Source organism: Lutjanus erythropterus, chromosome 8 (assembly GCF_056507025.1).
Source record: "Lutjanus erythropterus isolate fLutEry1 chromosome 8, fLutEry1.hap2, whole genome shotgun sequence".
Classification (NCBI taxonomy): domain Eukaryota; kingdom Metazoa; phylum Chordata; class Actinopteri; order Lutjaniformes; family Lutjanidae; genus Lutjanus; species Lutjanus erythropterus.
In genome coordinates, this window is record NC_139324.1 from 31,884,619 (window position 1) to 31,910,750 (window position 26,132).

Here is a 26,132-nt window from a genome sequence, read left to right on the forward strand (position 1 = left end):
AAATGTTGTTTGCATAATGATGATGAGGCTTTCCTTCCTTGTATATCTCTCCTTTTTCCCTCTCATTTGGCTTCAAACATTTCTTTTATGTTCGCCCAACTTCTCCTCTACTTTCCCTCCATCTTTTCCCTCAATGCCTCCTTTCTCTCCCTCTGAGTTTTATTGCGCGTTTGAACAATCTGAAATCATTGCATGCGCCGCGGGGAAGGGCAGGGGCCCATGGGCCAGCTGTAGAAGAAGAAGAAGGAGGAAGAGGAAGATGAGAGAGCACATAATGAAGACTGAAGCTATGAAGAGAGAAAAAAAAACGAAGATGAGAGATCTAGGAAGCCACAGGGGTGAAATAGGCAGATAAAAATGAAGAAAGAGGGATGAAAGAGAGAAAGAAGGACTTATGTAAGGACAATAGGTCCACCACACCCCTGTGGGCCAAAAAACACATGTCCAAAAAGACATGGCCACATTACATGACACACCTATTTCACTGATATTGTCTGAGGCTGCAGAGGCATGAGCAATCACAGCACAGATGAGCTGCTTTTATTCATTCGATCAGAACAGATTAAAACAAGCAGCTAAAGGTGAATTGAATTGACATGCCGACAGGGAGGCAGACAGGCTGGCAAAAGAGACTCACTCACACACAGACAACCACAGACACAGACACATATGGGTGAGTAATTAGGCACCCTGGCAGAGGGAGAGGAGTGAGGAGACAGAAGGAGAGGAGGATAGGTGAGAGCCAGAGAGACGTGAATGAGAGAAAAATGCAGACAGGGAGATGAAGATGACCAACAGACAGACACAGAGAGACAGACAGACTGATAGATAGACAGATTGGTAGATATCTGATGAGCATGCAAAGAAAGAAAAACGATCCTGCGTGCAGCTGAAGCCTGGGCTGAATTAATTGGAAAATAAATCATTACCTTCTGCCTTGGCGCTTGCAGCCAGCAGGCTTCCTAATAGCAGAATCCACAGGTATGACATCATGGGAACACGGTGTTCTGGCTGCGATTGAACCGGGGCTCAGTCTCCCTCTCCTCGGCCTTCAGACGGGACAATTAGCCGGCTCGGGTGGGTTTCAGGTGGATCTGGAGGGGCGTGTGCGTCGGTGTGCCGCCGGTGCGTTCTTGCGCGTCGGATCAAACCGTCTCCAAGGTGCTCAGATGCTCGAGTCAGTGCGCGCCACCGCCGCGTCTCTGTCGTCCTCTCCTTTTGTCTGGATTGGAAGAGAGTAGGTCCAGTCTTTATTAAGGTGGGCGGGTCTCTCCTCCCAAATACAGCAGCAGGGCTGTGAAGGCATTACTCCCCCCACTAATCAGCAGTTCCTATCAGTACAATTCCGATTGTATGACTCTCACCAACAATTTGGATTGATCTTTATCAAAAAAGCTCATTTATGCAGAAACTCCTTATGAGTCATATTCTTTCATTCACGTTCTTTCATATACTTAGAGGAACGGTATCTATTTCAGTGGGAAAAAAAAAACAAAACAATAGAGAACGAATGCGTCCACCTTTTGCAGGATTTTAAAGCTACTACAAGGATCTTTAATGTTTTGTAAATTTTGGAGAACCCTGTGGACAAAAGCGCTGGTGTTTCTATAGTAATAACCACAAAAGAAGGCTGAAAAATAAATAAATAAAAATATTCCCCTGCTTCATTTAGGAAAACTGAAACACTGGATTGAGTACAATACCAATACTATATTCAGTATTACTTTTTCAACATCATATGCAATATTATTTTTCATTATCATGTGCATTACTTTTGTATTACGTTTATTGTCATGTTGTAATATCATGTGCAATATTACTTTTAAATATTATGAGCTACATTATGTTATTATTTACTTCTCATTATCACTGCCAATATTGCTTATCAGTGTAACTGCCAATACTACTTTTTCCACTTTAACTTACCTTTGTACTTATCTTACTTGTGTTGTTATTCTATCAGGCACTGTTTCCTTGCATTTACTGCGTATACACTTTATATTTTGTATTTCATTTCTATTTGATGCTCTAATTGTTGTCATTCTTAGCAATCTGACACAAGAATTTCCTTCGGGATTTCTTCTCTTTACTTACTTCTCAGTGTAACTCTGCCTGGGAAAATGTAAACATTACTTAACCTGATTTCACGGAGAACCCGACCAGGTGTCAGGCATGTAAGGATTATAATAAATAAATAGTCAATCTTCTCCATGATGGTGTCATTTGTTTATGTAGTTCGCGTAGAGGAGTCAGTATTAGATTTAAACGGTTTCACAGCCAGTTAAAAACTTCTTGTAGTAGCTTTAATTTCAAATTGCACTAAACTGAAGGTTACTGTCTGTTTCACTTTAATGACTGGTCGAGTATTGATTCCTCCATTCAATATCTTCAGATTAAAAAGTAATCTTTCATCAGCGTTTTCTGCCTATAAAACATTTCCATTCAAAGTTCTAATTTTGCTATGATTTAAGTGCTCTGTACTTCTTTCTTACAGTCTAATAAGCCAGTGGTTTGCTTGGATTTATTAAAATATCAGGTTTATGACGGGTACACTGAATTACTGGATTTGGAAAATTTAAGGCTTTGGCCTGTTTTTAATGTTAAATTAATGTTAGGTTTCCATTTGAGTACAACCACACATGACCTCATGCAAACCAACCAGTAGGTGGATCTGAAAAGAGAGAGCATTTTTCTTTTCCTCAGTGCTCAGGCTCGTCTCCTTTCCCTCCTCGCCACTTTGTTAAAGCCGCCTCTGCGCAGGCAAATTGAAATGCATTTTACTGGTGCTGATCAGCAGGGGGCGCCATTCAGTCATAATTTTATAGTTTACACCTTTATAGCCAGTCTGTTATTTATGAGGCGTTCAAATCCCACCTGCACATCAAAGGTTCGAGGCTTTGTTCGAGGCAGTTTTTTGACAGTGCAGGATTACAGACCTTTTTCACGGCAGCCATGTTGATCTGTAGTAGCGGGGTAAACACAGGTGTTAGCAATGGTACTAATTAAAGTCCAGCAGAGAGCCTCTCCAGTGAGCCAACGTGCGCAATAACAGCCAACCGACTGTCCTTAATTAGTATCATTGGTAACACCTGCGTTCACCTCACCCCACTATTTCATGTCAAAATGGCTGCTAAGAAAAAAAACCTCTTGCAAACAAACCACTATAAGAGGAATTTCCTTAGGTTTTCCCTATATTTCTATATAATTAAATGAATATCTGAATTTTTTACTTCATATTGTGCATCATAAGTTGATACAGACATGTTTAGCTAAGTTGTTTATAATAGCCTATGATTTATTTCCCCTGCGGTTGGCAAACATCATGCATCAAAGAACCCTTTTTTTCTCAATAGAACATTAAATTTAAGTCTTTATTTGAAAAGACGCTAATTCTTTCCACTATGCCACTTAAAACATTATTCGTAATTATAAAATTATGCCTGTAGTTTGAGAAAAATCACTTTAAACAGTTGATACATGCAGCCACCACAGAATAACTAACTTACTCTTACTGTTTTAGGAAACTACGTTCAAACCCCAATTCCAGAAAAATGGCTGGGTCGCTGTGTAAAACATGAATTAAGACAGAATGCAATGATTTGCAAAAACTTTTGACTTGTTTGCAATTGAGCACAGTACAAAGAGAAGACGTTTAATGTTGAAACGGATACATTTTATTGTTTTCTGTAAGTGAATTTGATGTCTGCAGCACATTTCAAAAAAGTTAGGAGCAACAAAAGGTTGGAAAAGTTGTGGAATACCAAAAAAAAAAAAACTAAAAACCTAAGAATCTAGGGATTTCACCATCTGCAATCCATAATATCATTGAAAGCTTGACAGAATGATGAGAAATCTCTGCACATAGGAGGAAAGGCTGAAAGCCAACACTGAATGCCTGTGACCTTTGACGCCTCAAAGGCAGTCCTCCATGAAAAACCCACATAATTGTATAAAAGATACTACATGGGCTCAGGAACACTTTTGGAAAACTGCCGTTAACAAGTCGAGACTCTGCCATGCAAAATGAAAGCCATAAATCAACAACATCTAGAAACGCTGCCGGCTTCTCTGGGCCCCGAGCTCATCTGAGTCCAGATTTCAGATCGTTTTTGGAAATCATGGATGTTGTGCCGCATAAAGTTCAAAAGCCACATACAGGTTTTGGAGCAACATATGCTGCCATCCAGACCAGCTTATTTCAACAAGACGATGCCAAGACACTGTCTGCCTGTGTTGCACCATTGTGGTTTCATAGATAAAGACTTAAGGCACCAGACTGACCTGCCTGCATTCCAGTCCACTATGAAGAGCAAAATACAACAACAGAGACCCCAGACTGTTGAGCACTTGGAAGTCATTTATCAAGCAAGAACTGTAAAGAATTTCACTGTGAAAACTTCAGCAATTAGTGTCGTCAGTTCCAAAACATGTTCTAAGTGTTGTTTAAAGGACAAGTGATGTATAACAGTGGGAAACATGCCCCCGTCTCTACTTTTTTGGAACATGCTGCATAATGCCCCCTCGCCCAGTGTCAGCTGAGATCAGCTCCAGCCCCCCTGCAACCATTCAAGAATAAGCAGTTATGGATAATGAATTAATGTTACTAATATATATATTACAAAAACACAATAAAGTTAATCAGTTTGAACAATAAATATTTAGTCTTTGTACTGTATTCAATTGAATTAAGTTTGGGAACTATTTGCAAATCACTGCATCATGTTTTTGTGTTTCACCCAGCGTCACATCTGTGTTGGAATTGGGGTTTGTGATAATAATTATTCCTGTGTAATTTGATAATTCATGCATCAATGATCTGCCATTACATGGGTGTAAACACACAGACACACCCCTCTGATTTTCATACGCCATCGTCACAGGTGTCATGGAAATAAAGAACATTTTTGCATGAGGGTACGGCTGTGTGCTAACTTCACACAGATGACTCATGCCAGTGTGACCTTTTCAGTGTGCTCATTAAAAGCCCGTTTCTTTTATGTTTTAACCACAAAGACAAACAAAATGCCATGTAACACAAAATGTCATCTAATACGCTGGTTTAGTAATCTGTAAACATGGTGTGAAATGAGCACAGTGTCACACCTCTTCCTGGTTTTCAGTATCAACTCTGACTCCTCTGTACATGTTATGAAAATGCAATGAAAATAGAAAAAAAAAAAGAAGAAATGTTTATTAGTGTCTTGGCACAATGATTACATAAACATAAAAACAATTTCTCATTTAACACATTAATTATAAAAACATACATAAAGCCTCAATTTGGGATTATTCCAGTAAACTGATTATGTTTATTCTGAAAAGGGAGCGATCGCTGGAGGGAAACTTTATACACATGCATCAATTTTTCCTCCTTAAATAGATTTTATAAAAGAAGCAATCAGCACATGTATCGTGCGCGTACAGAATATGTACCGAGCCAGACTTTGAGGATCTAACGTGTCTGTCGTTTAAAGTTTCTTGAGTATTTTTCCGTAAACATTGCCCTGAGGCATTCTTTGAACTCAGATTGATTATTTAGTGCATTGATTCACCATCAGAAAAACGGGTGAGGCACATCGACAGAGAGCAGAGAGGGTCAAACAGCTTTTTAAAAAAATCCCTCTCCTGTTGTTTAAAAAACAAAGTTCATATTAAGGTCATAAAGCTTGAGAGCAAAGAAAAGCCTCAATTGTGGATCTGCATGTGTTGCTTTTTAACAACACATATGGTTGCACTTGGTACATCAGGTAGTTTGTGGGAGCACCATGTTGCAATCCTCCAAAAAGCCTCCATTAAAGACGAGAAGAAAAGAAAAAAGGCTCTACCATGACCACAGCTGTGTAAGGCCATCATGACTGTATCTTCCTCATGGCTCTTTGATTTTGGCACAAACCCAAAAAATATATCTTTATGAGTTAACAAAACTACCCCAGCTTGTAAATCCCTCTCCTGTGCTCCCAACACGTGACCTGTACAACACAGGTGCTTGGTCATAAGCACTTTGGTCGGCTGATCAGTAACAACATAGACTAACTTCAGCATGAAGTGTATGAAATATGAAACAGAATAAAAGGAAATGTGTACGTGTGGTGGCTTCCTAAGTGTGGTCCATGTTCCCTTTGCCTTACAATCTGATTTTCTGTGTCTGATCGATCACCTGGTGTTTCCGTTAACTAGACTTTACAGCTAATTCAGTTAATTATAGCTAATTCCTTGCAACAATTCTCAGGCTGATTCCATAACTTCTGCCCTTTTATTTGAATTAATGCGCAGTTTTGCAACATGTGGGAAGCCAGGAGTCATCGTCTATAGATGCTTTTACAAAGAAACAAATAAAATATTATCATCGGACAGTTAAGTGTGTAATCCCTATATGTAAGTAGTAGGGCTGCCGCTAATAGTCGACTTAATGGTTAGTCCAGTGGTTCCCAAACTGGGGTTGCACAGAGGCACTGCAGGGTGGGGCGTGAATGACCAGGGGTAAAATACAGACTGAAAAAAAGTTAAATGAATATGATTTATGTAGGGGAAATAAACAAACAAGAATTTGCTGATACGCTCATGCTGACCTTCATTTCACTAAAATGATTGGTAATAATTGTGGGGTGGGAAGGCATGAACTTTTTTCGGCATGCCAGACAAAAGTTTGGGAACCACTGCTTTAGTCGGTGAGAAGAATCTTGGTCAACCACATTTTCATTAAGTTGTTTCATTAGTCAGTAGTTGCAGGGGAAAAAAAACTGTGCTGTAGCCGCCATTAGCCAGTTAGCTCAGTTAGCAGTCCTATTAGTAAACTGGGTTACAGCCCAACGGAGGCCAGTTTGGGGAATACAGTTACGTTACCAAGGCGATGTACGGCAACTCTGAACAGGACTCTGCAGGCAATGAAGAAATGGCGGGTTCAGGCGGGGACAGGTAGGCGTGAAAAGGTTGATGATGCCCCAAAAAATATATTCAAATTATTAAATTAATATCATAAACATTTGACGACTTACTGACCAACGGTGGGAACTAAGAACTACAAGCTGACTTGGAAACTCTGAAGTCAGGGGCAACCCTAACAAGTAGAAACCATGACAGCAAAACACTGAAAATCTCAAAACATTCTTTGTTTGAGATTCTCTAAGGCAAGTAACTCTTAAACAGAGTCAAATGAACTGACTGAATTGTTCAGCTTCTTAATTTTCCTTATTGTCAGGTTGAGAGATAATTCAGGAGGCAACTGTAAAAACCAAAATACACCGGACAGCTATTCGCACTGTGCAACTAGCATCCATTATCAGTGCAGGATTTTCCTCTTGGACATGCTGTCAGCTGTGCAACAAATGTGGAAAAAGCATTGAAAATCTGGATCATCTGCAGTATGAAAGTCACATCAGCAGAATGCCAAGAGAATATTACAGTTAAGACACTTGGATTTAAAAGATGTGGATCCACTAAATGACTCTGACTTGGAAATTTCTCGTACATAAATGTGTGTGTGTTTGTGTGTGTGTGTGAGAGAGGAAAGAAGAGAGACTCATGCTAAGTAGCTTTGATTCAGCAAAGCAAACAAGTGAAGGCAGTATCTGGGCTCCCATGGCCGACTCCATAAACCCGCAGTTTAAAGACGGGCCGATCGTCCCACTCTGAACGATCTGACCGACTACTGTTTTGGTGCAGGAGAGCGATTGGCTGGAAAGTGGCTCACATTTTGTTGAAACACTCTTTGGCGTTGGACCACACCTGGATTCCCTGAGAAAGCGAAGGAGTGACAGAGACCGGGAGCAAATTTGAGAGAAAGACGACAAAAACAGGAGAATCTGTTTTAGAAAAATGAAACTGCTGACATTTTTAAATCAGGCAAGTACAAACAAACACACACACACTGTGGAAAAGGAAAAAAGACACAACCCCATACCTTCTTACACATGCTGATCTGCATAATGGCGTAGCTGATTAGTGCTTCACGCAAATCTTTATCCTTCTGCTCCTTAAAACGCTCAATATCTTCCCAGGCTGTTCGCACAAAGTCCCTGAGGACACAAAGACAAACAAAGACAAATGTCATTTTATGAGGAAGACTAGGCATGAATACAAAATATGGTAGCTGGCTTGTTCCTCAGTTATGTACAGTATACGGCAGTTCCTGCTTTTCTTTATAGTTACAGGTGTTTTTTTTTAATTCAAATTGACTGAATAATATTTTTACTCTGGGCTGACTGGACACTGACTTGGATTTTAAGGGAGTAAACTCATCCACCACTTAGTATCTGGAAAAAGTAGTCAGGTAGGGTTGGGTTGTTCTTTCGGGGAGGGAAACTTGTGTCATTTTATTTTGTTAATTTGATGGTCTGCCTCCAAAGAGCGAGGCAGAGCTGCTGTTCAGACGGGGACAGACTCTAGTGGCACATCGCACACCAACTGAGCCGAAGAACAAGTGGGAGGAAAACAGCCTGTTCACATAGAATATTTTCACATCCTTCACTGTGAATTAAGGATTTATGTCGACCAAACCAGAACTGGTGATTGCTGGAACAGTGGAAAGACTAACCGAGATGGTTTGGGTGAGTTTGATTTTGATTTTCTGTCCAAAAGCTTGTCTTAATTCAGTGAAGGAGAGAGACTTGGATTAAGAAGGTGATTGGTTGTAGTTTTCCATTTAATAAGCAAAATAGGTGTAAGAATTGTTCCATTTCAGGGCTCAACGTTAACGCAAGCCAGAGGCAAGCAAACTCTGCAGTCAAGAGAGTAGAATATCTTCTGCAGCTGTCTGATTGGGCAAGTGAAAAATCAATGTGACTGGGTCATCGCTTTTTTTTTTTTTTTTTTTGCCAATCAATCAATCATCTGATGCCTGTGTCTTCCAGCTCTGCAAGTCTAAAATGTCTAGTTTAAGTCTATTTTAATAACCTTCAGCCTGACTCAGAGCTGCTAACTAGCTCACAACAATAAACAACTAGTTCACAGTCTGGACCAGCTCTGCTGTAAAGGGTATAAACAGACGCCGTGGTAACGTCACATAAACAGGGACTTTTTATTTCTTCTCTGTGGCAGCAAACACAACACACAGCCTTTCGGGACTGAGGCCTGAGCTTATCTACATTCTTCATGGCTGACTAAAGTGACGTAACTACCCCTCACACACAAGGAAAAAGTGACAACAAAACCACTAGACTAGACAAAGGCTGATCACAAGCCTACCTTTCTTAAAGGGGAAGACTCAGCCAGTGACACACCGGTGCAGTTAAGTTTCGGGTTTGCTCGCCAGAGGTGGAGGAATTGAGGTCCATTACTTCTGCAAAAGCGCTAAAACCAACCTTACTGTGAAAATACTCCACTACAAATAAAAGGTCTGCATTCTAAACCTTACTAAGTATAACCGTCCAAATCCCTGTTGATTTTTAATAGGCCAACATTTTCCATTTCAGACGAGTACATTTGACTGTCGGGTGAGCTAAATGTCAAGCCCTGCATTTAATAAGGAAAATAGGTGGAAGAATTTTTCCTTCTTGACATTTTGAGAGTTTATTTTGTTTATTTATTTATCGAATGTGGCAAACATACGTAGCGTACTTGAAGTAGCAAACTGGCTGCTTGCACACATTTCCAAGTTGTAAATCTGGGGAGGGTTATTCATAATCCTATTTCAACAGTTGCAACATCTAGGTTCCCAAGTCATTATCCAATTATGATCAGTCATTATCCAAATTAAGAATTGATTCATTGGTGTTCAGCTTACTGGCACTCTCTGTTCTTCTCCTTGACTGTTTCTTCTCCCTCCTGGATACTTTGGTCCAAGGCTGCCAACCTGCTCTCCCTCTGCTCCTGACTCTCCTGGCCGAACAGTTTACTGGTCATCCCCTTCAGAGAAAAGACGCGCACTGTCTGCATGCGCGCACACACACACACACACACACACACACACACAGACAGATTGACAGACAGACAGACAGAGAGACATGCTCAGATTAAGTGATGTTTTCAACAAATTCGACCACAAAAATGCTTTGACTACACGCCAAATTCTGTTGATTAATTAAAAGTGCTCGACAATTTTGACAACTGACTTGACGCAGGGAGCGTGTGTTTAGCACTTTTGTGTTTGCCCAGGAGAAATGTGAGACGTGTTGGAGACAGGGAGAAATGATGAGCCAGTGTGTGAGTGCTCGTGAATTACCCCAGAAACCAGCTCTTCTTTCTGTTGTTTCTTATAGGTGAGGTCCTGAGCGGCCATCTCCAACTCATACTGGATCAACTCGTGTTTCTTACATACTGACCTAAATTCACACACACACACACACACACACACACACACACACACACACACACACACACACACACACACACACACACACACACACACACACACAAACACACACACAAAAAAAAAAGATTATTGCATCCTGAAATATCAGTGATTGTTGACAACTACAGGTCTGCATTATGTGCTCTGCTGGAGGGTGATAGTTTAAATATGCAAAGAAGCATTTGCATTGCCCAGCTGTTTTGTTTTGCTTAAAGATACAGGATGATAGCAACAGGAGGAAGAAGCACAACAAGTGAGTTGTATAGTTTTTTAATGGGCAACTGAAAAACCCACCTGAGGGAAGCTCCAACCAAAACAAACAAACAAACAAAAAAAGATATGACGCAGTGTGGTAAAGTGAGGGTTTTATGTCTGCAAGAACTCACATTACCTTTGCCAGACATCAATATTAGGGGTATCACACTTCTCAGAGGCCATGACTGGATTTTCTTTTTCTTTTTTTTCCTGCACTAATGGTTTTGCCATTAACACTATTGAGTCTTGATTCGTAAAGATCAACAGAGTTTATTAGTTAGTTTCATTAGTTTTATGCCCTGACAACTGTCTTTAAACAGAGTCTAAATGGTATCAAGTGTGATATAACGGCCAGTAAACTAAGCTGTGTCATCTTTGAAGTGTTGCTTTTTTCTTCAAACACTTGCCAGATGCCACAAGTAGACGGGGCGGAGAGAAAAACAAATACTGGGAGAATCACTGATTCTGCCTTTTGATTTAATTCTTGAAACTGAAAGCTCATTTCGATCTGTTTTCCAAATACAACTGCAACAAAACTAATCAACAATGACGAGGCGGCAAATATGATGCATACACATTTATAGTAATTGGCGGCACAAGCAATTATTTTCATGATCAGTTAATCTGCAGATTATCTTCACGACTTATCAATTTATTGTTTGATCTATAAAACATGACAGAACTGGAAAATTTCCACCGCAATGTCTTATAGAACACGGAGATATCATCAGATGTCTTGTTTTGTGTGAAAAGAAACAAATTCTCACATCTGAGAAGCTGTAAGTGTCAAATGTTTGATATTTCTGTTTGAATATGAGTCAGCTAATCAGAAACACTCCGGCAGGATTAATATACTTATGTCTGATGTTTTAATGTCAATCCCACGTCAACACAGATGGTGAGAGTTCTTCAAACCGAATGGTAACGGAGTGTGCCGGCCTCAAAAGCCGTGAAGAAACTGAGCACCAACCTGCAATCTATTCTGATGGTCTGTCAGTCCTGATAAGAACATCAGCCAAATTCACTGACACTGCGTGACAGTTTCTTGTTTGGCCTGATGAAGATGCGTGTCTCTCTTCGCACGAAAACACTTACCTGACAGCGTCAGTGTAGAAAAGGTATTCTTTCAGCTGGTCTGCATAGTGCTCCTCTTCCTCCAGAATGTCGTCTATCGATGCAGCATACCTGAGCACATGCACACACAAGTCAAACCATGCAAAAAAAAAAAAAAACCTTATATACGCCAATGTGTTTAAATTAATAGTTTAAGTTTTACATTTAAGTGTAATCTAAAAGGTACACGAGTTTTAATCTACTACTTACGTGTCCATATGGTGTCCAGCACTCTGTAATCCGTCTCCCATCTCTTTTTCTATAGCGCTCCATTCACTGGAGACACAACAATTCAGGTGGTCTTAACTTGAGTTCTACAACTCTGTCTTCAGTCAGTACAAAAAGCATTTTTCATGTCAATCAAAAGACAAAATGGTGCTCCGTGTGCCATTATTTGTGCATAAATGTTTTTTTAAAGGCAAAACTCCTCTCAAAGTTTAAAAAAATCATGATCTTTCATCACCACACTCATCATGTGATTAGCCAAGTATCTTAAACATACAATTTCCCACTACAGGTCAGAAATAATGCAGAAACAAGAGAATTGTGAAGACAGAAGGACCTTCAATACTGACTGCATCTATATGTATTCTACATGCAGAGGAAGTATACCTCTGTTTCAAAAATGTGAGTCTGAGTGAATCTGAGTAGATCAAAGTAGCTTCATACTTTATTTTGTTCAAATCTAGTGCCGTCTTTTAGGCCATAAGAATGTTTTTATTAATGCAGAAATTCAGTAACAACAGAACAGCGGTGTTTCTCACCTAAAGACTCTGCCATAGTTACCGTGGACCTTGTAAACTCCGTACAGCCTGTCTGCTACTCTCTAGAACAAAGACAATCAAACCAGACATCATGAGCACAGGTTTCTTTTTCTTTTAAGATGCTTTAGTTCATATTTTTTGTGCAAACACTGACTCAAATTTCTTTCATTGAACACAAAAGGCTTGCAAGTGTTGACATTCACAGTGAGAATCAATACATCAGCGTACAGCCTGATGCAGCTGTTCAATCTTTTGTGATGGATAATCAGAAAAATAAATCCAGAACACCACTGGTTCATACATAAGTGTAGGTAGCACTCGCAGCATAGCAGCTCACACAAGTTGTCTACTACTTGTCCAAGACATAATGGCAGAGTCGACAAAATAAATGCCAGTGAAATACGGATGTGCGTGTTACACAAAACAATATGCAAAAAATGTAAACCACTGGCCAAAGCTAAGCAGACTGTTAAATACAGGTGTGTGTTTGTGTGTGTGTGCACATGCCACTTACCGCCCGCACCCTTAGTAACTGAGAGATGACAGTGTTCAGTTCATCACTGTACTGTTTCAGTGCTGTGAATCTCCTGCAGAACACAACAAATGGATCATAACTCAAACAGTGTTTCATTGAATCTATGCATGAGGGTTTCATTTTGTGTTGCTCTAATGTGTTGCCCAATAGAAACTACTTATCATACCAGTTTCAGAGATCATTCATTTTTAATCCAGTCTGCTCTTTAAAAACTATTCCAGTAATCTGCTCCTGCTTTGTATTAACCCTAGAAAAATGATTCATTGGCAAACCAATAAAAAGTAAACTTATTTTTTTTGGGGGGGGAAGCCAGCTGTCTGTTTTACACCTACTTGTCAGGGTTCTTGACTCTGAACATGGCACTCAGAGACTTTAGTCTGGAGTCAACCTGGTAGGGAAGAGAATTACACACACGTTAAAAGGGTTTTATGTACACACAGGGGAGCTGATGAAGAAATAGATGTTAGTTAAAACCAAAAATTCTCAGTCATACAATTAAGCAAGAGAAACTTGATGTTTGTAAAGCAGTTAAGACAAAGTACCATCAACAGGTTCATGCACATTTTTAATTTCAAATTTCTATACTTTTTCAGATTTCTCTGTAGATTTTTCCATATTTGACAACTAAGAACAAAATGCTAGATGTTTGATATGCCTTTTTTAAAATTCCAACTGTTAACTTGAGTTACACTGATAACATGTTGCCAAATAATTCCAAGAGAATTATGGAGACGTCCAACAATTTTATACAAAGTTTGCACTTCCTTTCTTTTCAGGTTTGGAATCCTGAGCCAACCTGCTTTATATCAAGCCCTCGAAAAACTTGCATCTACCCATTGTGGTCATGTAGTCTCGCAGACAGACTCCTTTGCAGAAAGAAACAGTCCAATGTCAAACATCTATGCCTAAACAGGAAGTAAACTAACTGGTGCTGCTTAGACTCGCATCATTTTCCCTTAAGATATTGAACAAATAATATTATTATTCCCTCCATATTTTGTAATATGTACATGTGATTCAAAGATATTGCCACAGTTGCCATGAAAAAACACTTTGCTTATAAAATCAGTTTATTTTCAGAAATTCTGGATTTTAAATCTGAGAAAATGAAATGAGGGCAACAGTCTGGAAACCAATATTTTTCCAAACTGTCTTTCCTTTTTTCCATACTTATCCAGACCTGAAAGTGACTAAAATCTAATTCCACACTGTGTTGGAACCCCGTATCAAACTTAAGTGTGAACTAACTGTATACCTTGTCTTGGAAGCCCGTCTCCAAAACCGCCTCCCTCCATCCCTTCTCCTGAGGACAGATGACAGACACATGACAGACAGGATTATCAAACTCACCATGTAAAAAAAATGGGGCTTTCCAGACAACAATTGAAGTAGAACAAAACACTACTAGAGGCAGTGCTGGATCGAGCTTGTTGCTATAGGCTATGGGGAGATGAAATAGAAATCTGGAAGTTCAGTTTAAAGGTGTCTCAAATGACAAGACTCTGCACAAAAGTATTTTTCAACTCAAGAAATTTAACCAGGGTTGCAGTTTTCATCATCTTCATACTAATCGATAAATAGAAAATAAGAATTATGTGGTAGGATGTATCCTACCTGATATGAGTACATGTAATGGAACAGTGGCAAAAAATTAAAGGCTCAGTCATTCATATCAGCCAGATCACTATGTTGGTATGGCAGGGCTCCTACTAAAAACCAGTTCAGCCACTATTTTTTCCATTGTGGTGTGATATACCATCTAACAAGATGTGCCCTTTCATATTTCGCTGAGTATATCCTCCCACCAGCGCAGCCTCCTGTATTGTTTTGCCATAGCGCTGTCAGTCTGAAATCCCTGCTGGACTGTGAGAGCGTCCATATCAACATTTGCATGGCAGAAAACTTAAATAGGACATTATGTTGAACAAGCTCGAGTGCTGACCTCTGTCAGAAAGAGGAAGAAGATTTTGTCGTTGGAAAACACAGGATGTGATGCAACACGCAGCAAGAAGTTTTCCAGGCCGACTCTCCGTCGCTCAACAAAGTCTGGGTCGAGGTTGTCTGCTGACAGCTTGTGCCACACAAACTCTGCCTAAAAGAGGCAAAATGCAGGGAGTAAGGAGAAAGAAGTGGGGGAAAAAAGACAAGGGTGTTTCACATCTACTAACAGGAGGAAACTGAGACCAAACTAAGCATGACTGAACATATGCTGTTAACCGACTACAGATGAAGTTGTTTAATCACAAACGTTCACACATATAATTAATCTTCTTTTATTGAAGGACCAGCGTGTAGCATTGAGTAGCATCTAGTGGTGAGCTTGCGGATTCTAAACACCCTGTCTCCCCTCCCTTTCCAAGTATGTAGTAGAATCACAAAAGGCCATTTCTAATGCTTTTGTTTGATTTGTCCGTTCAAGGCTACTCCAGGAACAAGCAGCTCAACATGGTGGTCTCTGTGAAATGAAGACCAGCACCCTCTGTAGACAACTATGGCTCATTCTAAGCCAACAAAAACACAATAATTCTTATTTTTAGGTGATGACACACTAATGACAACATACTTATAAATGTTACATTAGATTTCTGCCATATTCTGCCAATAAGTCCCCGTAAATCTTACAAACTGGGCCTCTGATTTTATTTCTCCTTCCACCTGTGTGTCACTCACCCTTTTCTCTGGCAGCGGAGGGATTATGATGTAGGGGTAGGTGACCAGGAGGTACGTTCTGAGCAGCTCAAACTCACTGTAGCGTCTCCACAAAGTGTCGGGAGCAGCAGGCGTACCCCCCTCTGGGACAGTTTCAGCTGGCCTGCACACAGACAAATGGGAATAAACAGTATTTGTAGGTGTTATCATAGAAGAGATAAGACATTTGAGCAACTTTTGTTGTTCAAAGCAACTCTAGACACGTGTTGAGCAACATATCTCATCTTTTAGGAGACAGGGAATGAGAAAATAATCTTGTCAGGAATTATAATGATCTTTTAAAAGATTCAGCAAACATGTCTTGTCTACATTTAATATTGATGAGGTGTTTGTACTGTATCAAGGTGGGGCCACTTACCGCCCACACCCATTCTTAATGCATTGCAATTCTCTCTTGAAAGACCCACTTCTCAAGATTATCACCTCTAACAGTTTTGTAAGACCAGGCTGTACATTCATGACAGCTGAACCAATTGAATGGTGAAAGAAAATAAAGTAAATGTGTATTTTGTAGTTTATAGTTTAGTAGTTCATGCCTAGCCATGAATAATAATTTTCATGATAAACCATACTAAAATTCCTGACAATTAGTATTACCATCTCTAATCTGAATTTAAGTTAATTTATGTTAACAACAGTCTCCCAGATGTAGGCGTACCATGCAACCTGGATTTCTTTTGCATCAGTGAAAACACTGACATTGCAAAGGACATGATAAGATGTTTTCAACACAAAAGTTGGTGATGATTTCAGTGCATGTATCGGGACTTGTTGAACATTTTCAGCACATTTTAATGATACTACGATAACAATGGTAACTATAATAATTTTTGTCACTATAATCTAAAACTAATGACACAATCAGCGTGAAGAAACTGATAAGTGTTTATGCGTTACACAAAGTAGCACAACATTTTTCAAAAACAACATAAGACCATTAAATGGCAGCAGAAAACCAGATGCTCCTGCTTCTGACCTACCGTATTTCTATGAGGTAGACTGTGTAAGTTTCCTGCATGTTGACCGTGTTCTTCCCAGTTCTCTTCTCTGCCTCCGCCACACTTATCTCCATTTTTCTCAACAGAGCTGTCCCTCTCTCCACCATCTGCACAGACAAGAAAAATGAAGAGGACAAGGAAAGAAAAAACAATTAATGAAAGGGAGAGTAAAACACGTGACAGATATAAGAGGGAACATCAGAAAAAAATCACATCAGGTGAGCAGACAGGTGAGTGCAGGGTTAGAGTGTGTTTGTCTGGTAGAGAGAAAACAAAACAAAATGTTCCACTTTGGTTGATAACAAAGTTGCATTATATTCTAATGTATCTAAACAGACAGACAATCACGACACCAGATGAACACTGAGGAACAGGCAGCTGTTTTGCTACTGCAGATCCTGCAACACTGTGCTTCTTTGCACAGGGTTATGACAGGGGTATGCAGGTCACAAGACAAGACAGTAGCACTACCAAGTTACTACTACGAAAATAGTTGCTTATGTGGCTACACAGAAACAGCCTTTTCTCAGTAGAAACCACAGTAATTACGACTGGACTTGCAGGATACAAAGCAGACTTTGGTTTAAAGGAGCTAAACACAACTTTGAGATTAGCGTTTAGACTTGCTAGCTAGCAAGCTAACATCAGGAGTAAAGTTTACAAAAGTAGCTTCGAACCACTGTTAGCAAAAACAACTTCAGCTAACTTTGTAACTTCATCGTTATCTTGCAGAGCAAAACACTAAATTTAGCTTTAAAGGCGGTTAACGTTCTTAAAAAGAGCAACAGTTTGTTAAACGGTGAGTGGAAAAGTCTCCGTTGTGTGATACAAACTCCACCTTGCTAACATTACATCAACGTTGGGCCTGTTTGGGAAAGTTTTCACCGTTAAAAGCGGCGTTTTAAACTCCGAACATGTTTCTCATAGTGAACAACGAAGAGTACTACCGTGTTTATGATGTTGTTTTCGGATTCCGCTGAGGTGATATCGGTGTTACCGATCACAGCTACTTCTTCGCTACTTCCAGAGTCTGCCATCATCATCTGGCTGCTGCCGAGGTGCTGCTGTTGTCAGCTGAGCTGGCAGAGTGGAGACGGGTTCCTCTCATCTGCGCATGCGCGATTCAGGCTGACAGGAATCAATGATCATATCATAACATATTTGATACATAAATCACAACAAGAAAAAAAATATTAGAAAGTGAATAGTGTGGATAGTATTTATTTATTTTATAATATACAATTTAAAAAAAAGAAATAAGAGAAAATGTGAAACAGGCTTAATAAAAACATGAACAACAACAGGCCTATAGGACTTGAAAATGATAAGAAAATAGTATCTGTAAATAAGTTAAGATTGCTTTAAGTAATTATAAAATAAATGTAGGGCATAATGAAGTCTTTTGTGATAAACAAATATATTAACTAACAAATAAATAAACTAGTAATAAATAAATATTTTATGTCATGATGATTTAAATGAGCGAATCTGAAAACTTTTCACAGGGCTCAAGGCAAAGTGTCATGGACCCCTATTTGAGAACCTCTTCATTAGATCATAAATGACTGGATAAATCAATAAATGAATAAAATAAAACAAAATACATAAATATTACTGTCCACAAGAGTAAAAACAATAGATTGTCAACATCATTAATGGCAATAGTTATAGTAATATAAAATAAAATAAAATAAAAGTATAGTCGCAAGCACTGAGAAGACACACAACACAGAGAGGCTGTCACATTGTTGACAAATGGGACTCAGACCCTTGACCTTTGGATCCACAGAGAAGGTTCCTGACTGCACCACTGGGGAGACATGTTTTCAACACACCTTCTTATAAGTTGAGGCAGTAACATCAGATATGCAAAAAACTGGACCTCCTGGAACATCTGTTTAAAGTTAAAACCAAAAGTCAAAATGTTGCTGGATTTTCGTACTAATTCATGCAGCTGATTACAAGATATAAACTTTTCACGTTTGTGGCGCCCCCTAATGGTGAATCAATGCGCTTTAATTCTTAATCTTGAAGAGCACTCCATTGATATCTTGAATTTTTTCATTGATATCTCATGGTGTTTAGAAAATTAGCTATTTCAATAAAAAATGATTGACTCAAAAATCCTTCCCAACTTTCTTCTGTTTTTTTAAATGTCATCATTGCTTTTTGCAGTAAATCCCTCCAGAATAAAGTGATGTTTGATCAGCATTTTAAATGGATTAATATTCATGGAAATCACACCATCACGTTTAAAAATAAAGAATTTCCCTATCAAAACAAGAAAAATCATTATTCATTTCATTAAACATCATTTTTATGTCCCTTCTAATTACCTCGTGTTCATGTACAGGTATTAGAAAATGCATGAGATTTATCAACATGATGAAGGTTCAAACTGGTGCACATTTGAGGCAGTTCAACTGTGGGTTTGTGAAAGTTTCCATTCGGGCATCTGTGCTGAATTGGTGCACCCATTACCCTTCCCTGGCATCGTTTGCATCGTCCTTTGATGCCTTTCTTTGGCAAGGCTGACATCTACTGGTGGGATTTGGGTTTGGGATTTGTTTATTCCCATTCTGTACTCAGATCCCATCCTGTTTGTTCATACTGTTTGATTGATTTTGGCATTTTGGGAAAAAAATAATGACCCTCAAATATTATGAAATGCCTATTACCAACTGATTCAGTCTGCAGAATGTCAGTTGTACTTGTTTTTCCCCACTGAATGATTACCATGTGGTTACAACAGGAGCAGTGTTGCCAGATTGGACGATTGTCTGCCCAATTGGGCTGTTTTTAGTTGCACTGTGCGGAATAAAATAGGCAAGTAGACATGATTTAGGATTGTTTACCATGACTTCGGCTGTATTTTTAAAAAAAAAAAATACATTACTACATTACATCTGTTGTGAGGAGATGTGAGTGTTATTTTTGGATTGTTGCCTATTATTTGCATTCTAGCACTTGTGAACACTGTTTTATTATTTAACATCTTGAAACATTGTTATGTATATACAATACTGTTGCTTTTTAGATGATATTTGGGCCTTTTTTTTATTGATTTGGGCAGATTTTGAGCAATTATAGGGCTGGAAAGCATCAAAACAATCTGGCAAGACTGAATAGGTGACAATATGATACTTAAGTTGACAGTTATCCACCTAAACAGTTATTATAGAGTGATGCCTGATTGAATGTGCTGTGAGATACACTTCAAAATGTCAATTATGAGGGTTTTTGACTATTTAAAAAGTATTGTACAATGCGCCAAAAATTAGAAATAATAATCATAAAAACAGCACAAATTCTAATGCTTATGACTGTTTGTCACTGGTGCTTAAGAATGTGTCATAAGTGATGAATTGCCTCACTGCGGTGATATCATTTGGTCCCCCTCTCATTGGTTGTAGATGGTTGTGGGCCCAGATGTGAATGAGAGGGATGCGGTTTGCCTCAGGCTAGTAAACAGCACAGAAACACGGCCTTTTAGTTCCTGTGGTCACGCTGTTGTGCAGCGTTTAATGTTTAAAGAGAAGGGTGGAGCAGCATTTAGTAAGGAAGCATTTTATATAGATGCCACTGGGCATGGAGAGGGGTGTTGGGGTGTTGTGGGACGCAGGGTGGATGAAAAAGAGACAGAGAGGCAAAGAAGGGGAGAAAAGGTATGAAGGTGAAACGGATTAACAACAACTAAATGACACAGGCTCAGGTATGGACAGATGGATGGATGAGTGGACGAGTGGTTGGATGAATGGATGGATGGATGGATGGATGAATAGATGGAGTGGTGGTGGGATGCGGTTTCGGGCTGCAGTGTGTCAGGAAACCCAAAGCCTGCGCTGTGACCAGCCGTAGTCACAGCAACAGCATAGTTACCATTCTTTCCTGCCACTGACCTCAAACCAGCCACCACCACTTCCTGTCCGCACACACGGGCACGCACACACACACATACATGCACACACACGCACACACACACACCTCTAGCCTTATTTGGCTGACTGTAATCGGCCATTTGACAGCTTTTTAGAGTCCTCTGACAAACGTTCCTGAGCACGAAGCTTCTATAATATACAGTCTGTGTATGTTTGAGTGTGTGCGTGTTTTTTCCTGTCTTGTCTATATTTGGAAGTTCTGACCTAAAACTGCTGAGTGACTATAATTCAGACGGGTATGTGTGTATTATACACTGAGTCATGATAGTCTTTTAAAAATTCCTTTATACAAACACGAATAATAGCATTAAGTCAAGTAATTTTTTGGTAGATTACCAAGAAAATCCCCTAAAATTCTGAATACTTCCTTACAGGTCGAATCAGTAGGATTTGTCTGAGCTGTTCGTAAACGCTGCAGAAAGATAGTTAATTGCTGGGTCTCATTCCCAGGACATCAAATACAGATGTTTTATGTTGGTAAAGAGTCCTGAGCACAGCAGCATAATGAGAAATACAGTCAGAAGGCAGCGTCTCTGCAGATACAACCACCAAGACACACTTTTAGTGTGGATTATTTTCATATAGGTCTATACATTGTTTTTTTGGATGTTGCATATTCTCCCTTTGAGTTCTACTTTTATAACTTGTTATGGATCTCTGCTGTATTTCTATGAAGATAAAAGTAAAATGGGACAGACACTGGTGGTTAAAAAGGAGGCCAAACTATTCAGCTTGAGCTAAGACCAACTGTATTGCATGTGTGTTTATTTTACAAATGATTAAACCCATTTATCAGTTCAGTCGTAAATCAATTAAATGAGCAAAAAGTAGCAATTGTACATTCAAAAGTTAGTGCAGCAGTCCAAATAGTGAGTTGGAGCCATAGGTGTTATACTAAATAGGTTGAAATCCTATTTGATATGCAGTGTGTGGTTGAAGCAAGTTGTTTCCCTCTGAAGCCTCCTCACCAGACTCGAGAAAGCTCACAAGCACAACACTCCAATTTCACAAGTGTCAGTTGTTTGTTAATGTAAAGTTAAACCTATTATCCTAAAAAGTTTGAGTTCAGTGACTGTCTGCCAGACTCCATTAATATATTGCTGAATTTAACCGTTATAAACATCCGCTCCTTCTAAAAGGTTATTAATGATTGCTTGCTTCTCATAAACAGACACTTACTCATTCTGTGAACCTTCTGCATTAATTTTAACTCTAATTAACATGAAACCACAACAGCGTACATTCCTCCAACTTTTCTGCCAGTTTCTTTTGCTGTCTGTTTCCTGGTGTCATTTTGTCCACAATGGATCTTAAAATATTAATTTTCCCTTTCCATTTATGAATTTATATATTCCCCACCAGGATATGTTTGCATGTCTGTGTGTATGTGTGAGAAAGAGAGAGTGAGGGATAGGGAGAGAGACATGCAAATGTGCACACACAAACCGTCGCTTTGTGTGATATGCACAGACACATTTGTGTGTGTGCTTTGTGCACGTAACAGTGATGGCTCTATTGGACTACTGTGGCTGACATGGATTCTCTGTATAATCTTTAACATTTTTAAAAATATTTATATACCAAAAATGTCTGTAAAATGACAGGGTTGCCCACAAAAACATAGTAACTCATGATTTATGGCAACTGGTTGCCTAGAAACAAAAACAACAACGACAAAAAGATTTCCAAAATGGCAATTACAAAAATAGCAAGTAACAATAAATACAACAAATTATTTTCACACATATGGCTGTGTTTTTAACATGTTTTTTTTTTCAGCCTTTTTTGTAGAAAAATCTTTCAGTTCACTTCAGTGATCTCACAGTTAAACATCATGCGGGAAATTAATGGAATCTACTTATCTTTTATTGTTATTTTAATTTAAATATAGATGTTTTAATACATCAAGTTAAATCAATTTAAAATTTCTAGTTATTTTCAAACCACTTCAGAACTTATAAACAAGAGTTGTTCTGACTTGAAGCATTTAAAATCAATGTGAACTCATCAAACTCATTAAAGGAGAAATCTGTAAAAATATATGTAGTGGAATAATTAATTTTAATTAATTATGACTGCAACATCAGCGCTGCAGCTGTGGTGTCATCCTTTGAAATTTCTATTCCAGGCAAGAATAACTGTTTTAGTTTGGCCCTTTCAAGTTAATTAGAGTTCAAATTAATGCAGCATGTTTACTGGATGAGTGAGTTTCTGTTCAAAGTTCGTAAGAACTCATCAATAATCTTTTAGAAGGTGTAGACGTTTATAACAGTTCAACTGAGCAATATGTTGATGGAGTCTGAGAGGCAGTGAGGCGGTCACTTAACTCGAAGTCCAGGGTGTGTATTTTCAGAGCACAGGCCTTTTGTTTTCAGAACAATGAATCGAGCTTTTGTCAGATAACTAACAGTTATAAACAGCTGACTGACTAGCTGGACTTCTGCACTCATTCTGCGACTGCCACATATTTCTCCTTTAATTTAAGATTTTAAAGAAACTTCGTCTCCATTCCGAATCGCACTTACAGAGTACGTGCTGTTACCCGCAGTATGCATACAATTGGGATACTACTTCCTCATAACTGTGCATCTTGAACTTTGACCCTTTGCTCATACAACCATCGCAAAGGATTGTGGGTCAGAATAACCGGAAAAGCAACTGCATCCTGCAAAATGTGACCAGAGGCAGTATTCTGGTATTTTTCACATACTGCATTTGACATATGGGACATACTGAATAGACTGATACTCAATACTGAGATTTTATATTTTTAAGTTGGGTCAGCTTAAAATGATTCACAGTGCGCTTATTTCCTTCATAGATTGATTAGTTGAAGAAAATGTTTTATTTCTCTGGTGAAGTTTGACTGTTGAACAGCAGAGGGTAGCAAACATCTAATAGTGTTGAACAACCTGTGGCGCATCAGTGTGACAGTCAGAATCAGTATGCTCAGCGCTACATGATGAGGTCAGGCTTACTGCAATATGAGGCCGAATGAATGTAACAGGTCTCTTTCACAGAAGACATTTTGACTTGTCGATGCAGGAAAAAACTCAGGTGTTACTATAACAGAATGGAGCCATCAATAGATAATATAACTGACGATGGCTCAGTTCTATTCAAGTGTCCCAGTAACGTGACGGTGACACTAAGCCAATAAACCTTTCCTGCTGTGACAGGTCAAAATGTGCTCCTGCTCTATTATAATTTGTTGTTGATGGCTTGATACAGTTTAGCAACATGATCATTGAACATTGATCCATATTGGATAGGTTGTTAGACTATTGCACTATCAACTTTAATGTTTATTAATGTGTACCAGTGTGTAAAATTGACATAGCTGTATATAAGCGTATGTAGTGTATGTCCTGTGGCTGGCATTACTGTTCATATGTTATTCCAGAGGTGTAATATGTGCAAGTATTGTGGTATTAGAGAATATAACTAAGAAGTAAGTGCACCTCATTACGTAAGGCATGATGTGCAGTGAGCAGGTCATTCCTGCAAAATGCTGTGTGTGTCAGGGTCTTGCATCACCTCGTCAAGGTTAATTTTGCAATAATGACCTGCTCACACATTATCCCTCTTACTACATGGTTCCCCATGGTACCCCCAATAATTTGACACAAAATGTTGATTTTAAAATGATTTTATGGATTTAAAAATTATTTTATTGTTCCTCCAGAGTTTATGATCAGAACTGTGTCCATAGTCTGTTACTCATAGCAACGGCCTATTACACATACAGAAACAACAGACCTTAAAATGCTGTAATTGACTAATCAGAACTGATTATTTAACAAAGCCATGTCATGTTGATTAGCACCCTTTTGTCTCTGCATGTCTCAGGGACCAGTTTTCAGGGTCAAATGTCAAAACTTGACAAATCTGTTCATGTTGTCACCAATCAACTTGCCATGTAGTTATGTTTTTTTTTTTCTTTTTTTTTTTTTTAAGATTCAAATGTTTTAAAAAAATATATTTTAAATAATGTAATCACTGCTTTAGATACATTCAAAAATCAGAATTTTTAAATTCAGACATCAGGTTCAGGAGCTGGACTTTGTGTGCATGTTTATGTGTGTATCTGTGTGCGTGCTGTATACAAGGCTGGTCACGAAGGTCATAAAGAGGAAGTCCCTTGCGGTCAGTAGAAAGGAGCACATGTTTTGCTTCATGTCATAGTCTCCATCCTTCATTTTCCTCTCATTCATCCATCTATTCTTGCCTTTGACAGTGGTGGAAAACTCATGCAGTGTGTCCAGTGGGCCTGTATTTGTGTGGGTGAGCCCGTAGTAGATGCATGTGTATAAGTGAAGGCTCACTGGTTCTGCATTATCGTTCATTTTTTACCTCGTTATGAGAATGTCCGTCGCCCATTTTCCAACTGCTATGCTCGCCGTAGGTCTTCTGCACTTGGGATGACCTACAATTAAAAAACACATCTTTTTGAGATTACGTTGTTCAAGTTACCTCTATTTTAACATTTCTTAGGCTGGGTTGCACCAGCAAATAAGAATTTAATCTGAGATTACTTCTAATCAGAGTTTATCAAAACCTTTAAAATGAGTAAATCCAGATTTAAAATTAAGCAGAGCTCTGTTGCACAACTAAAAACTAACCGCAGTTTAGTAAATCCAAGTTTAGTTATTTATCCTGAAATAAAAGATGTTTTACTCAACATGGAGATGCTATAATAAAATAAAATAATAAAATAATAATAAAAAAAGAAAGAAATAAAGAATAAATTTTAATCCTGTCAGGACCTACAAGTATAAAAGATGGAGTGGGGGTGTCACTAACTTTCAGCTGTGCTGTTTTCCTTAACAAAATGTTAGGCTACATTGTTAGCAACCTCGTAAAAAAAAGTCATATAGTTTGCTAGCTAGCTAAAATGTTAGTCCTGTAGTCCTGCCTACTCATGATGAAAAACTGTCGCTGAAGAAAGAGAGACACATCAAAAAACTCAGCTGTACTGAGTTTATCCCTTCGGTTTCTTCAAGGAACTTGATTATTTTGCTCAATCCATCTCAAAATGGCAACTATGTTAAATGTTAAACCTCCTTAAGTATAAATTTAACATTAATCCTGGTTGACATAGTAAAAAAAAAGAGAGGTTTAAATGCAATATATCTAAATTTAAAACTAGTTTAAAAGTTTGATGCAACAAGATTTAGTTATTAGTTTAGTTAGTTACTGTGGATTTTAGTTTAGCCTTGCACAATCTGATCTCATTCTAGCTAGTTGGATTTCAAATTAATATTTGAAGTTTTTTCATATTTCTACCCCGTATACAGCATTACAAGTTTCTGTTATGTAAATTAGAAATTGACTATGTCAACACAGTGCTGGTAGTTACCCATCTTGAACTGAGACAGAGAGCAGATCATATATCTTTTTAATGTTTACAAGCTTTTAACACTGAAAATGATTTTCTCCACTTGTGTCTTTTCTTTCTTTCCCGTAAAATTTTGGTTCCCTCTCTCCCATCCATCACCGGGGTGTTGACAAATTAAGACATGCGAGTCTCAT

General features: G+C 38.7%; 2 protein-coding genes across 2 annotated transcripts in view; both read right to left on the bottom strand.

The window, feature by feature from the left end:
• LOC146323088 (uncharacterized) overlaps positions 1-1,324 on the bottom strand; it is a 33,210-nt gene extending 31,886 nt beyond the window's left edge. The window contains exon 1 of the mRNA XM_084723897.1: positions 930-1,324. Coding sequence (XP_084580023.1) covers positions 930-993 — 64 coding nt within the window. The 5' untranslated portion in view covers positions 994-1,324. The remainder of the gene's footprint in view (positions 1-929) is intronic.
• Positions 1,325-6,805: 5,481 nt separating this feature from the next.
• Positions 6,806-17,744, bottom strand: LOC146323089 (sorting nexin-4-like). Its single transcript, XM_084725311.1, has 14 exons — positions 17,610-17,744; positions 16,645-16,769; positions 15,626-15,767; positions 14,898-15,047; positions 14,211-14,258; positions 13,288-13,343; positions 12,935-13,007; positions 12,421-12,482; positions 11,867-11,932; positions 11,639-11,728; positions 10,160-10,259; positions 9,722-9,867; positions 7,901-8,015; positions 6,806-7,734 (listed from the first exon to the last, which is right to left on the bottom strand). The coding sequence occupies exons 1-14, from the start codon at positions 17,703-17,705 to the stop codon at positions 7,687-7,689; spliced, it is 1,317 nt and encodes a 438-aa protein (XP_084581437.1). The 5' UTR covers positions 17,706-17,744; the 3' UTR covers positions 6,806-7,686.
• Positions 17,745-26,132: the final 8,388 nt, after the last annotated feature.